Source organism: Daphnia magna, linkage group LG5 (genome assembly GCF_020631705.1).
Source record: "Daphnia magna isolate NIES linkage group LG5, ASM2063170v1.1, whole genome shotgun sequence".
Taxonomy (NCBI): domain Eukaryota; kingdom Metazoa; phylum Arthropoda; class Branchiopoda; order Diplostraca; family Daphniidae; genus Daphnia; species Daphnia magna.
The window spans coordinates 3,121,754-3,136,744 of NC_059186.1; the positions used below are offsets into that span (position 1 = coordinate 3,121,754).

The window sequence follows — 14,991 nt, forward strand, 5'->3', positions numbered from 1 at the left end:
ATAATGCTTTAAAGAACTACCAGAACTAGAAATCTCACTATGCTACATACTATCACTGTTGGAGGCTTTTGTTTCAAACTTAAGATATTGTTAACCTATTGATAGACTATGTACTTAAAACTATGAAACGCGTACAGTTTGTATATGACGACGCTTGCATTTGTTGTATTTGTCCGTTAATGGATCATAGGGTACAAGCATAAGTGTATTGTCACGTTCAAAACTACACTGTACGTTTCGGGTTTTTGGAAAGAGTTTCTGTTTCGTATTCAATTTCAAGTCTCGGTTTTCTCCTCGTGTTATCTTTGACAGAATTTGAAGCTTTAGGTTCAATGTCTTCCAAATCTGATTCACTTTCTAACTCTCTTTCTAGATCACTGTCAGCTTCAACATATTCAATCTCTTCGTTTTCGCTTTCTTCTTCTAGTTCTTTCTCTAGCTCTTCGTCAATATCCTGGCAAAGACAAATTTATTATAAACCACTCTGTATGAAAACTCCATAATTCTGCAAGATTTGCAAAGGGATCTACAAACCTCGTCTGGCTCCTCTCCTTCGTTTTCTTCATCTTCTCCATAATCATCGCCTTCCATATTCACTTCCGCGTCTTCCTCCTCTTCTAAAGCTTTATTAAAAGCAACTTGGGGGAAGTTGTAAATGTCACCGTACTAAAGATTATTCCAATCGTGAGTGCTATTGCTATTCCAATTTAAAATTTAAACAAAAATAAAAAAACATACAGTTCCCCGTTTAAGACGTTCTAGAAGTTCTTTTTCGATAGCCGAATCTAAACGGGCTGCGACTAGGGCTTTTTCTTCTCGGCGACGCTCACGTCTATCTTGTTTTCTTTGGATAGGTACCAGTTTCTTCCTATTGGGAAAATGATGCAATAATTAGTACAGTTGGTAAAATATAGTTATTCATGCAGAATAATTGCTAAATGGCAATTTAAACACTTACTGTCTTCGAAGCCTCAATTTTCTCATTCGTATTAGATATTGGGAGATTTTAAGCAGTCGCTGTTTGCACTTTTGCCTAGTAAAGCCTGGCCAGTACACAAGGTACTCGTTAATCTGTCGAAGGGCTTTTTCCAAGCTTTTAGACAGCTTTACTTTCTCCCACATGTTACGAGGAAATCCAGACCTTAAATGAAATAATTGGTTTTATACCTAGAAAAGCTATGTGCTAACAAAATTTTACCTTTCAACTGTCTTCATATAAAGAAAACAATTTCCATCTTCTTCTCTGACTGTGGCATACTGGCTGTTGGCTAGTGGACAAGCTGAACGATTGCATAATCCAGTAAGGTTATACTCATTTCTGCAGAACCTCTGAGTTTTTGTGCTGCACAGTACAAGAATACAATTTAATCATTGTCAATAGATAAACATAAAAGTCGTTATTTAAACGATGCAAAACATACTTGACTTTATAAGAACAAAAAGACTTGTTGATAATCGACCAAACAATCTGTCCAGATTAAAAAAAATTATTAGTGATCTGTCAACGAACGTAACATACAATCAAAATATACATCGTCGTTTTCCATTTTTTAAACAATTGTTCGTCTTCCGAAATAATTTTCACTAATTAGTCCTTTTTGCTGTCAATTGGTTTTAAACCGCTGATGGAGATATATTATTCAAAAGATTTTACTGTTCACTGTCCACATGCTCTAAAAACAAGCATGCGGAGTCTCACAGTAGCCGTCTGCGTGTCACACATGGAAGTAACAGACAAAGGCCATTGAAACACACAAAAGTAAGAAAACAAATCTTTTCACTTTTAGCTTTTAGTGCGGCATCTAGTAGAGTACTCTCACGGCAAACAGCGTTACTACCTCTTTGGTTTATCTTTTCCGTCGTTTGGCGCCGCTACTTTTACCGATTTCTGAAAAAAATGAAAAAAAAAAAAATAAAAACTTAGTCAAACCCCACCCCTCCTCTTTACTACGCCAAGGATTGGAAGAAGGAGACTAACTTGTTTAAATAATAGCCTACTAACTACGAACACTACAAACGGAACTGGTCTTTGGCATAGAGGTATACTAGTCTACGTCTATCCCGTAGTCTAGTAAAACATGTTTTGGAATAGTTTTGTAGCATATGTAGATCCTATTATATCAGGCCATCGGCCTTCGAGTTCGTATTCAAGTCGTCCAATTCGGATTTCGTGGAACTGGTTAAAAAAAAAAGAATCACGCCAGAGCCACGGGATTTTTCCATGACTTAGGCTACATTTTGCTCATGCATTTTTGGCCTTGATCTTCGTGCGGTATTGCACTGGCACCAATATCCGTACACGGCTGAGGGAAAACAAGATATATGGTAATACCCTTCCATACGGTAGCCTACTATCATCGACGTAGTGTAGCCGACCGGTATTTTACTGAAAATATGACACTAGGCTCCATGTAGAACAAATAAAGTACTAGAGCAAGTCCTTCCTGCTATTCTTATTCATTACCGTTTGTCCTGAGTAGTGTGCATTAGGCTACCATTCTACAGCCACTCTATTTTCCAGCAAAACAGCAGAATATAGCTACTGTATTAACCCTGAATGCATTAACATTTGTTCTTTTTCAGATATTGTGTTGTTTTCCTCGCATTCCTATTAGGAATCGATCATTTTCACTACCACTACCACTAACAATAAACAAGAAACCACAAAAAAAGGAAAATCATTTGGCTATAGGCAGGCCTACACCAAGAAGCATGTTGTCCTTTTTTAAAGTTCTATAAACCTATTAATGGGTGGTCGTATATGTTTTGTCAAAAAGAAATCTAAATAATGCAAGATTGAACTGGACCGGTCCATGAACTTATAACTCAGAAGAGATTAGGAATTTAATTTTTCCGATGAATAGTCTGGAACAATCATTGCCTCTCAGAATTGTGTGCTGGACGTGCGGACTCGATGACTCGAACATATCGGCAGGACACCAGAAGCCACAGTGGAACGCAAAACATTGAAATAGTTTCATGATTGTGCTCACACAAGCAAAGCCTCACGGTAGTCCTTTATTACAACATGCCAATGCTGACATTTGCGGAACTCACGTCTTATGCAGCAGTGATCATTTCTTACGCAACTCTCCTTTTCCTCTCGTCGGTTCTAAGTGTTGCTTTGCGACTAGAACGTCACAGGGTGAATCGAAAATCAGCTGTTTTATTTTTGTAGCTGAAATGCTGGTTCACAATACATTGTTTTAGCTTAACGAGGTCTTCCATAGATCTTTGAATCCAATAGTTTTCTTCCAGTTTCAACGCTTTCCATTCGCATTAGCTGTAAAAGAGCCGATTGCGCTGTCATTCTCACACCTAGGCCAGTAGGCTACGTACTGTGCATGTACCACAGGTTAGCTACAGACTTTACACAGTTTTCATCCTCCATTGAACTACAACATTGCGCTTCATTTTATAGAGTACTCTACACTACTCTTATTAGCCGTACAATTGAAAAAGAAAAGCCATTCTAGGGATAAATTTAAACGGGTGATTTCAAACTGTTGAATATAGCGAAGAATGATCAACGTTTAGAGATTGTGTATACGAGATTCATTTGTTTGATGGATATGACTTTGGATATCGATATAATATGACAAGTGCAATGACAAGTTACATCTTCTTTTATTTCAATCGGTTAGCGCGGCAAATCTTATGTTTTATTATAAATGAACATGTATCCTAAATTTAGGACGTTGCACATGCCCATTACAAATGTCATTACTTAAGAATAAAATCATCAGTTATAAAGATGGAAACAATTTTATAAATTAATCTATTGCAATTCAGCCAGGTGGCCGCAATAGTTAAGGCTAGTGGGGATATTTGAGTAGTCGATTCGGTGCTGTTGTTGATGCATCTGGTAGCTTGACTCGACTACAGGAATTTCATCTCGCATATTGTTCTGGTGATGCAAAGACTGCTGTAATTGATTTTGCAAATGGTGATCGTCTTCAGCCAGGCACTCGTGGAGGTTAAAGTGATCGACGCTTGAGGTGGGCGAATCTGATCCGCTATCTGACGAGGAATTCGTCGGACCATTGCCGGACTTGTTGAACATGAATGGCCAACTCTAATCATTCAAAAAATACAAATGAATGTGGATCGCAAAGTACGACTTAATCCAAGTCTAGCTATAATTAAATGGCTGACGGTTGGCGATGGTATACGAACCGCACCGTTTTTGCTTGTATGCCATTAGACAAAGGACACTCTTATTATTTATGAATGCAAAATAGGGAGAGATTATTACGATATGCAGATTGAAATTATGTTTCTCGAATACAAAAAAAAAATTAGTGAGATTTTAAAGTTGATGGAATGCACCCCTTTCAGCTCATTGGTGACAGAGAATCATTTACTTCACGTCCAGGTGGGAACAGTCTTCGCAATCTGTCTCAACAGTGTACGACTCTCTACCAGCCTGTTCTAGATGTTAAAGACTCTTTAGCCTGTGCGCGAGTTCGTCTTCTTATAGGCTTGTTGAAAGTAAAGAACATTAACGTCAACCGTGCCACGCGACGTCGATGCTCGAAGGAACCCAGCTGGGTTTATACATTAAAGCTCAAACCGGATTTTTTTTTCTTCTTCTTCTTTTCTGCCTTTATTTTACTTTACTTTATTTTATTTTTTTTTACAATTCTTGCTGTCGGTTGTTGTAATCGTCATCGGAGTCGTAGGCTACTGTTCCCCCCTCTGCTTTTGAACGTGCTAACGACGGGTAGAGGGAATGGACATAAGGCGAAACAACTGGGATTCAGGAGTTCTAATCGAAAATATGTCTGTATGTATAGGATCTACATTCCTGGTTGACAAAGATCTTGTGCTGATTATCTCAGAACTACTGGACGCATCGAGAATTACAGAATGGAAGTTGAACCTTTGTTATATAAATGAACATGTTTCGCTTGATGCAAATGTTTTCAAATATACGCAGGCCTATATAGCTGTAGTCTACCTTCTTCAGTGATATGCTGGGATACTTAACGACGAAGGTTTTTGCTGGTGCCTTTTTACCTGCGAAGACCATACGTTGTTTGAAACGCAAACGGGTCGTCGAGTAGCGGTTGTGTTTCTCAAATGAAATTGCGACTAAGAGAAAACCCACGTTTATAATAGCCTAAAACTTTTGGGGTTAAATAGATCGGGCGTTTTTTTTTTAAATTGATTGCATGGAAACTCACGAAGGGCTAAATGAAACGATTCTTCGATGCAAACAATAAGTGAGAATCCACAGTTATAGGCCTTTCCCAAAAGTTGCCTTGTCAATCCAATCCCACACTCAGATGTAAGCGATCGAACTGCGATAAACATATCATGCGACCCAGCATGTTCGAAACAACACGCAACTATTCACGAAACATTTTGCCACGTATTATTTTACAGAATAAAGCTAAAAAAGAAAGAAAAAAATTATACCATGGACACAACCGGATGAGAGGTAACGGGCGAGGTTCTTCCAGCAGTGCTGCCTTCCACCAAAACTGCTCGTAGATGACCGATGTAGGTCGTAGCCAGTCGAAGAGTATCTAATTTCGATAGTTTCGTATCGGCCGGGACCCAAGGTAGAGTTGTCTTCAATCGACAGAAAGCTCGACTCAGTACACGCATCCGAGCACGCTCTCTGGCATTCGCCGCTGATGGATAGAAAGAAAAAGTGCATTGCTTTGAGTTAATTAAACATTGATAGTAATAGGCCTATACAGGCATATTCTGATTGGAAATATAGCTAATGTCGATGTGTTTTAAGGATACGACGTGTTTACGTACAACTGCTATTACCGTTTCGCTGTTGGGGCTTCTCTTTCGTGACAATCGACCTGTGATGAAGTTGTGAATATCCGCGACCCACCGACGATACCGTGACGCTTCCGCTGATCATGTCTTTCCGACGTCGTGGCATCTGTGAATAACACAATTGAATTAAATTTATTTTTCTCGCGCCGCTTATTCTAAAATTGATTGCAATCAAAACCTCGTAAAAACTAACTTTCATTTAACCCAGGATTGACCGTTTGTAAACAAAACTATGCAAATCCATTGTTTGTACCAGTATAAAAGAATGCAAAAGCGAACACTTAGTCAAATTAAGCCTAATACTTACGTTTTATAATAGCCTACGCTCGGTAAATTCAGGGAGAACGGATAAACAGCAGAAACCGCAAGAGAATGTAGCTCCAGCAGCCAACCACAAGAGAATAAGATCACTTGGCTACCGTGTTCATCTTTAAGACACAAAATTAGAATGCAGAGCTATTCATTTGCTTTCGGGTTACACTCGACTTAGGTCGTAATCAGCACAAGAGGGGTGGAGCTTTCCGCCTAGGCCACACCCGGTACTATTCGTCGAAGTATTTCCCGTGCGTCGCAATCGACCAATGAAATGCTACAACTTTAAGAGCCAGCTGAGGTACTTCAAACGCAACGAACAACGTCAAGATACAGGGCCAGAGAAAACAGTGGCCATGCTGCGCGTCTTTCCTGTTCAACCAAAACAACCGGACGACTGCCGCCTCTGCTTTCTGCTCGTACTATACATAAACATGACATTTATACAAAGAAAAAAAAAGAAAAGAAAAAAAAAAAAAAAGAAGAATGTTTTGTGTCAATTTCGCGATCATCGATATGAGTCTCGAACAAATTTAGAAATTTTGTAGATGGCAATAACTGTGATGAAAGGCGTTCATTAAAACATCACACTTAAGTCTTTGATGGTTTCTTATTAAGCGACCAACCTTTTTGGACGTACAGTTAAACATATGTGGTAAAAAGAAAAAAAAAATGTTAAAAGTTGGATGACATCGGAAGTGCTTGAAGTGCCGAAAGCAAGCGTGGGAAATAATAGGCATGAGCGCTTTATCTATAATTGAACCTGATTTGCCGAATAAAGTTTTACGACTTTTTCAACGGCGGCTCTTCTTTGAGATCACATGCCATTTAAAGAGGCTGTTGAGAGTTTGTTGAGTTTTCCGCCACAATGCTAAGGCGTGCCTCGATCGTTTGTTTGTTGTTGTTTCGTTGGACGGAATTTTACCATGTACCCAGCTGAAATATCAACACCCCTCGTCAAACGTCGGTAAACGCTTCCGCTCTACAAACTAGAGCTTCAAGTTATGACCTTATTGTTCATGTTGGGACAGACAGAATGTTATTCGGACGTCGTCCAATAGAAAATCGAAATCTAATCAATCAGATGTCTTCCGATTGGAATTTGGACCGTCAAAGGGACAAGCGATTTTTCCTTGCTGGCGTCAGTTGATTCATATACTTATACGAAAAGACATGCTGCAATTCTATTTTGGGTGTTACCACTCACATTCCTTGGTGGCAGAAAGTAATCTAGAAGGCATTTACTCTATATCAATCTTGTTACTGTTTAAATGGGTTTGTAAAAAAATAAAGAAATTTTATCATGTAGCAAGCACTGGTTGAATGCATGAGGCTGTAGGCGAAGAAGAGTTAACACTGGATGGCCGTTCAAAGTGAACAAACGCACATATTCATGCTGACAATTATGGTTTAGCGTGGCCTTAAAGTTGAATGACTGTAAAAACCATTGAAAGGCTAGCTTTGCGTGTGCTTCAAGTCCTTTGGTTTCCGAAGTTGAGCGTTTCGTCAACTAGCCCGGGTTGATGGCCTGTCATCGGACCACTTTGCAACCTAACCCCCCCCATCCCTCCGCTCAATAGTAATTCAGTCACTCATCAGCCTCCTCCGCGGTAGATCAATCCTACCGATTGTCGAATTTGTTCTGAGAATCGACGGTGGGTACAATCGTCGAGTTTGTTTTTAAGCACCTTTTGTAAGAAATTTAGAGCACAGTATGCATAACGTAAAAAAAGGGCGAAGCAAGACTACGTATAAAATAGAGAAATAAAATTAAAGACAAACTTTACTTTAATCCAAAGGGAGAAGGAGAGAAAAAGGGGAGTGAGTGAACTGTTTAACCCCAATCGGCACATGACATAGTCCCCTAGTGATGGGGTTGACCCGCTGCCCCAACTTGGTCGTACAAGACTCGTGTGAATTCCTACGTGAAGACAGCCATGATGGTGCTTGCATGGAGTGTTAGGAATATCGAATATCCGAAATACGAACTTTGGAACTGAACGTCTTGGAGACTATTCTGAATGGCTGTTTTGGTCTATCCTCCATAGTCTACTCGGTTACGGTAGTTCTTTACGCAGCACGTTGCTGAATATACGCGGACTTCATCAGTTTGCCTTCGTAGGTCAAAAAGGTTCACTGCCACATATTTTGTATTTCGAGCACCTTATTCTTTAACACTGTCCCTTTCGATGTCATTTTTTGTGTGTGTGCAGAAACTGGTGAAAGAATGAATACCACTCCTTGCGATGACTGTCCCCTATGCTCCCCTATACGTGTTACGTAGCGTACGTGAAAAAGGAGTAGTCTTACGGTCACGGTTTTAAAGACATTAAAGAACTTGAATTTGTTCAATCATTTTCAGTAAAACATGGAATAAATTGGCTTTCGGAAGCTCCTTAAATCTTTGTTCATTACAGGAAATTGCTAGAACAAGCAAGCCACCGCGTTATTTAAAACGCAAAACGATACGGGGGAAAACTAAATAATAATGAATGTAATATGCGATTTCCTGTATAACAAAAATTGGATTCTGTTTACACAATCAACTGGCTGCGTTGACCGTTAGTTGGGAAAACTGTTCCTATTCGATATCAACAGGCTAAACAATGGTGAACAATGCAGCGCAGACTGTGCAATTAAATTGCAAATGACTGAAAATCGAGTACGTACATGATTATAATAACGTGAAGACAGAAGCAGCTATTTTCTTTTATTTGCTATCTGCGAATGCTTCGTCAGACATGTACAATCTTGTGTATTCGGAAATGATTCACGATATCGACAATGATTCACAATACGAACATATTTCGAGATACGTGACTTAATCGTCTTCCGTCACTCGGAATCACGAATCAATTCTCCATAATAAGCGGTAATTGTTTTGACTTTATTATTTAATATGTTTTGCTCAATTTCAGCTTTCCCGTCGCTGGCTGCAAGTTCAATAACCTCGAAGAATAAACATTATTGTCAGGCAATTTAACGACAACTAGAAGGAAATTGTTCGGCACAAAAAATTCTTACTTGATCAACATTGGTATTCCTGGGAAGAAAATATGCCAGGTTAGGTGTAATTCTTCGTGCGGCTTTAAAAATTTCAAATCCATTTGGCTGCATGTCTTCAAGATTGAATTGTGGCGCTTCGAGATATTTTGGCCCTCCCCACTAATGACAACAAGAGCTAGAGATTAGTGGACGTAATAATAGATACGTACAACTAGTTATAGAAACATAACATCATGGTTTTAAGTTACCGGAGGCGAAAGAAAGACTACGTCAGCCTTCAAACTAGGAGCAAGCTGGAAAAAGTCTCCGACAATAAATTCAATACGATCAGCTACTCCATACACAGAAGCGTTATGTCGAGCTAGCTCTATTTTTACAGGATCAATATCTATGGCAATGACTATTCAAAGTATTCAAGATTGAAATTAGTGAGTTTCTTAGGTCATGTTAACAACAAAGTTATGTATAATGATATACCTCTTTCACACTTAAAGGCAAACTGTATGGAGTTTCCTCCAGCTCCACAAAATGCATCAACTATTAAATCACAACGGCATCTGGCTGCAATATGTCTAGCAATGCGTTCAGGTGTCACTGAAAACCAGGAGTCTAGATAAAGACTAGGTAAGTTCAGTAATTGCATACTTTATAATTTAAACATTTGGCACCGTAATCTAGTTTTATGCCTTGATCAAATCTTGAAAACAGTCTGTAACGTTGAGCCCAGTACTTCGTCAACTCTTTGTTTTCTAGTACTTCAGGCGAACATGCAGTCTGGGTTTCTTCATCTTCCTCTTTCTTATCATCAGTCTTCACATAGCATGCAAGTTGCTCAGCAGCCATTTTGCTGTGGTATAACTGAATAAGTTTACAATGTAATTTTTAAGCATGCAATTTGCAGACAGCTTCTGAAGATTTATATATATTTTTTTCAGCACTTTTCAATGTTATCCTGTCTATTATTCATGAAAATGTGCGATGTAGAATATAATAGAGTAGCAGAAAAATGAAAATTACCTTCTTATTCTTGCTTTTCTTCTTCTTTTTCTTTTTCTTCATAGCCAATACTTTGCAACTACTAATATTTGAGCCTGTTTTGTTCATGTTGCTTGCCAGTCCGAAACCAACCAAAAAGTCTCGAGTTTTTTCTAAAATTCCCTTTTCAGAGTGATTAGGGTCAATGGCATCTGAAGGCAACAAAGTCACCTCCATGTCTATGTTTGTTTGAAGAGTAAGGTACTCAAAATCAAGTACTGCAGCAGAAACCTCGTCTGCTAAGGATTCTTCGTTTACTTCAGAATTGGGCTGTTCATTGGCAACATCAGCAATTTTGCTTATTAGCTCCTGCTCACTCCACCACTGTGAGAACCAATTTTGATAGTACAGGTATTGTTCAAGTTGATGTTCTTCCCACAAATTTGTCCATTTATGATTTGTTGATTCTGAAGATTCCTTGTCATGGGTGCTGTCTGGGCAATTTTCACTGTTTTCCTCTTGAAACTTTTGATTTGTGGTATCAATGAAATTTATGTATTTTTCAATCCAGCTTTCGAGAACCAGCTTGTTGCCCTGTTCACTCCAGTATTCAATCCAATCACTCTCCAAGGTGCTCAGATTAACTTTATCAATAACATTTACAGATGCCCCTACTGTACTATTATCTAAACAATGGTCCAATCCCTGGGCAAGTAACTGTGTATCACTAAAAAGAGAAGTAAACACTTCTTACCAACAGTATCCACCAATAACTGTTTAATTTGCTTACTTTAAAAATGACTGCGTAAAATTACACCAAACTTCTACCGATGGGCTCTTGAACTCGAAGTTAAAAATACAGATTGATTTCCACGATTTTTGTTCATTCATCCTTTTTACGACTCTAAAATCACAATATAATAGCACAGACTACGAAGTAAAGACCGATATCATGGTATAGGAGTTATATGGTACGCGTACTCGAGAGGGCGAAAGTGGGACAAAAATTGGAATCGTCTATTTTGGCAACTCTGGCCGGGTGTGTAACTAGAGGGCCTACTTTAACGTAGGCTCTTATGGGACTACCCCTTTTGAACTGTTACATTAAGGTGTTTGAATTTTTTTTTTCATTTAGAAAAATTTTTATCGTATGTAGAATTAATTTTTATGCAAAGTTCATTTTTTGGATTTTAATTTAAAATTGTTTGTATAATTAAAAAAAAATAAAAATGGTCCAAGAATTTCTGAAAGTCTTTAACTTTCCACTTCTGCTAGACAGTTCCACATTATTAATATATAATGCGGAATTTGTTCTTTGGAGCAGTTACGTTTGCGTCTCGTAAATGGACGTAGATTGTTTACATTTTGGCTGGTCGATTCACCATTGTTTGCAGCCCTAATTTATAATATAATAATAATAATAAAATTGTCGTCGTTTGATCTTAAAACAATTTATTTGAGATGAGCAGTGCAATCACCATGGCAATCACTTCCAAAGAACAAATTCCGCTTTTTATATATAATGTGGAACAGTCTAGCAGAAGTGGAAAGTTAAAGACTTTCAGAAAATCTTGGACCATTTTTATTTTTTTTTAATTATACAAGCATTTTTAAATTAAAATCCAAAAAATGAACTTTGCATAAAAATTAATTCTACGCACGATAAAAATTTTTCTAAATGAAAAAAAAAATCAAACACCTTAATGTAACAATTCAAAGGGGGTAGTCCCATAAGAGCCTACGTTAAAGTAGGCCCTCTAGTTACACACCCGGCCAGAGTTGCCGATGTTGAAGATTCCAATTTTCGTCCCATTTTCCCAGTCGACGGCTCTGGGAAGTACGCGTACCAGTTAACTCCTATACCATGCCGATATCATCGCCATAAGGCTGAGAGAAATCCAGTAGGCGATGCTCGGTCTTAACCGCTAGGGGCATGGCGTACGTATTTGACAAATTTTTCAGCTTTTTCAAATTTTAGTACTGAATACGTGCTTCACACACACGTATTAGCAAGAATTGTAGTTAACTTTATTTCTTCAATTGTACACCTTAATTTTCTAGATCCCCTTCCGATATCCCGTGAATTATTTCAGAATTTAATTCTGATTTTCAGGTGCGTTTCTTAAAATTCTTATTTACCCCATCTTTTTCACTATCTTTTGGTAGCATACAGCTCATCATGAAACGCTGCATTTCAGACAGCAATTTTTTTATCGCTATGAAATGAGCGCGAAGTTCTGTTGCTACCGTTGCTACTCTGATATATTGATGTTGACATTTATCAAGATCAAATTCTTATTAAAGCAATAGTGTTTGAATTTGATGTATTTCTGGGACCATCTGCACAAAGAAAAAGGTATTGTACTATCTTTGTTAGACATTAAGTAGTATTCGCTTTATTGGCAATAACTGAAAATCATAAGAATATGTTTTTTATAGGAGATGACATATTGTTGTGTAATTGGCTGCAAAAACAGCTACAAAAATAGAATAGTGGAGCATGCAGGTGAAGGCAGCAGTTGTCAAACAAGTGAAAAAAAAGTAAGATATTTCAAAACACCAAAAGATGAGGAACTATTTCAACAAAGGTCACAGAAGATTCCTAGAAAGGCAGGCTCAAAATTACATGCTTCATCCAAGGTTTGTGATAACCATTTTATAGACCACGAAATGGTTAAGCAAGATGAAATACTGATTGGAGGAAAAGTGGTTTTCAATCCTCGGACATATTGGAAACTAAAAAGTAATGCTGTTCCTAGTATTTTTGAAGGTAATGATTTGTTATAGTTCAATTAAAAAACATGTTACAATTGATAAACAACTATTTGTTTATGAATAACACAATAGTAGTCGCTAGCACTTCTTCCAGAGTTAGGTAGAGCACAGAGCCAACTATTATGTAGAACGGGTAATGTTTTGCTACGCTGTAATAAATCATGTGTGTTGAATATTCTGCAATTGGTGAAATAGACATGTTGAAACTGTGGCTGTGCAGTCACATTTCTGTTTAGCCAAATAATATTACAAACACTTAACCTGCCTTTTTTAGGTATAGGTATATCTTGATTTAGATCACCGTTGCTTTAAAGTTCATCATATTAACTTTAGACTAAAGAGTTCCATAGAATGGTCAATAATTGGGCTGTAGTGTTACAGCTCTATTCACAAACGACCACTTCTCAATCCCTTCGTAGGAAGTTGCCTATAAACATTTCCTATTTAGTTTATTAATTGTGAATATTTATTTTGTGGTCCATTAAATGTCTATCACAAAACGTAGATGAGGAGAGTAATTTTTTGACTTCCTTCCTAGGAATCTTATGTGACCATGTTTTAAATAGTTCCTCATCTTTGGGTTAGGATGGGATCTTGATGAATGTCATCATCAAAAAAGAAAATAAACAACAGCACTTCGCAGTTCGCACTTCTGTGTTCTGTCAGCTTCTGTCAGAGCGATGAAAATGCTGTCTGAAATGCAGCGTTTCACGATGAGCTGTATCCTACCGATAAATGGTGAAAAAGATGGGGTAAATAAGAATTTTAAGAAACGCACCCGAAAATCAGAATTAAATTCTGAAATAATTCACGGGATATCGGAAGGGGATCTAGAAAATTAAGGTGTACAATTGAAGAAATAAAGTTAACTACAATTCTTACTAATACGTGTTTGTGAAGCACGTATTCAGTACTAAAATTTGAAAAAGCTGAAAAATTTGTCAAATACGTACGCCATGCCCCTAGCGGTGAAGACCGAGCATCGCCTACACAATGAGATAGGGGATATCGGTCTTTACTTCGTAGTCTGTGATAATAGTAAGGTACACGATCGCCGTATCCCTGACTGGGGTGCGTATCACCACAGACTACGAAGTAAAAACTACGATCGGGGAAAGGGCTGAGAGGAATGATCAAAGCTATGCTCGTCCTATGCCGTATGGTGGCACGTCGAACGAACTTTCTGAAAGCCATTATTTTTCCTCGTTGGCTTACTGATTTGGGTCTTCACACACCGTAAAATTGTAAGTAAACCATTAACCTTTCAATGTTGTATTTTTTTGTAGATATAGCTTAGATATTCCCCTTGTTGTGCGAATTTTTTTAAATTTCTATCTGATCTCTAGTCATGATCTATAAATTCCTTTATTAAACCACCTTTTTCCCCCTTTTCCCCCTTTTTCCCCCACCCCCTCTTTCTTTCTTTTGAAAAAGAGATTCTTTTGAGAGAGGATTGCATTGTCCGGATCATATTCATCAGGGATCGATCATGGCCGGCCCATCAGACGCTAATTGTGCCGTCTGTCATTCCCAATCCAATGTGACCAATCAGGTAATGAATCAACAATGAATCATTACAACTTTCTATCGATTCTAACGGAATGCTCTTACTTAAAAAATGCTCAGCTCTTTTGCGTGGCCTGCGGAAAACATTACCACGGCTCCTGTGTCGGACTGGGTAGCGGCCCGGGAGTCTGAACGGCCTGGAAATGCAACGAGTGCAAAGTTTGCATCACCTGCAGGACTCCAGTGGACCAACAGGGAACTGGACTGGGGCCAAGGCTGTCACCGACCGAACCAAAATGCTCGTCTGCGACACTTTTGACAAAAATTACAACCCCTCCTGTGTCCGGTGAGTTGATTTTCTTCCGTTTCTAAATGATTTCGCCAGAAGTGACGAGTTGACAAATTTTGGAAAATTTCATGACAGGCCGTTGATTTCCAACATTCCCAAACTTGGCTGGAAATGCAAAAATTGCCGGGTGTGCGCCGATTGCGGGTCAAGGACGCCCGGATCGAGTCCTTCATTTCGCTGGCAAGCTTGTTTCACCGTCTGCGATTCCTGTTATCAACAGAGGAACAAGGGCGTTTCCTGCCCCATGTAAGTCATTTACTTTTTCACCT

At 38.5% G+C, this 14,991-nt stretch overlaps 3 protein-coding genes and 2 long non-coding RNA genes across 6 annotated transcripts; 2 read left to right on the top strand and 3 right to left on the bottom strand.

The window, feature by feature from the left end:
* Positions 1 to 149: 149 nt before the first annotated feature.
* Positions 150 to 1,731, bottom strand: LOC116922275 (protein MAK16 homolog). Its single transcript, XM_032928653.2, has 7 exons — positions 1,533 to 1,731; positions 1,422 to 1,468; positions 1,199 to 1,342; positions 959 to 1,141; positions 739 to 868; positions 535 to 666; positions 150 to 454 (listed from the first exon to the last, which is right to left on the bottom strand). The coding sequence occupies exons 1-7, from the start codon at positions 1,545 to 1,547 to the stop codon at positions 224 to 226; spliced, it is 882 nt and encodes a 293-aa protein (XP_032784544.2). The 5' UTR covers positions 1,548 to 1,731; the 3' UTR covers positions 150 to 223.
* Positions 1,732 to 3,608: 1,877 nt separating this feature from the next.
* Positions 3,609 to 6,260, bottom strand: LOC116922276 (musculin). Of its 2 annotated transcripts, none has more exons than XM_032928655.2 (4): positions 6,107 to 6,260; positions 5,785 to 5,905; positions 5,422 to 5,639; positions 3,609 to 4,075 (listed from the first exon to the last, which is right to left on the bottom strand). In XM_032928655.2, exons 2-4 carry the CDS (start codon positions 5,903 to 5,905, stop codon positions 3,779 to 3,781), a joined length of 636 nt encoding a protein of 211 aa, XP_032784546.1. In that variant the 5' UTR covers positions 6,107 to 6,260; the 3' UTR covers positions 3,609 to 3,778. The 2 variants fall into 2 exon arrangements, with proteins under 2 accessions (XP_032784546.1, XP_032784545.1); XM_032928654.2 differs by having other exon boundaries at positions 5,773 to 5,905.
* A 2,554-nt stretch (positions 6,261 to 8,814) lies between these two features.
* On the bottom strand, positions 8,815 to 11,090 carry LOC116922278. Its single transcript, XM_032928656.2, has 7 exons — positions 10,883 to 11,090; positions 10,135 to 10,819; positions 9,786 to 9,975; positions 9,595 to 9,726; positions 9,366 to 9,517; positions 9,136 to 9,276; positions 8,815 to 9,060 (listed from the first exon to the last, which is right to left on the bottom strand). The coding sequence occupies exons 1-7, from the start codon at positions 10,981 to 10,983 to the stop codon at positions 8,947 to 8,949; spliced, it is 1,515 nt and encodes a 504-aa protein (XP_032784547.2). The 5' UTR covers positions 10,984 to 11,090; the 3' UTR covers positions 8,815 to 8,946.
* A 959-nt stretch (positions 11,091 to 12,049) lies between these two features.
* On the top strand, positions 12,050 to 13,078 carry LOC123472202. Its single transcript, XR_006646542.1, has 2 exons — positions 12,050 to 12,448; positions 12,535 to 13,078. It is a non-coding gene; the product is annotated as an uncharacterized LOC123472202 (long non-coding RNA).
* A 978-nt stretch (positions 13,079 to 14,056) lies between these two features.
* Positions 14,057 to 14,964, top strand: LOC116922279. Its single transcript, XR_006646543.1, has 3 exons — positions 14,057 to 14,419; positions 14,494 to 14,719; positions 14,798 to 14,964. It is a non-coding gene; the product is annotated as an uncharacterized LOC116922279 (long non-coding RNA).
* Positions 14,965 to 14,991: the final 27 nt, after the last annotated feature.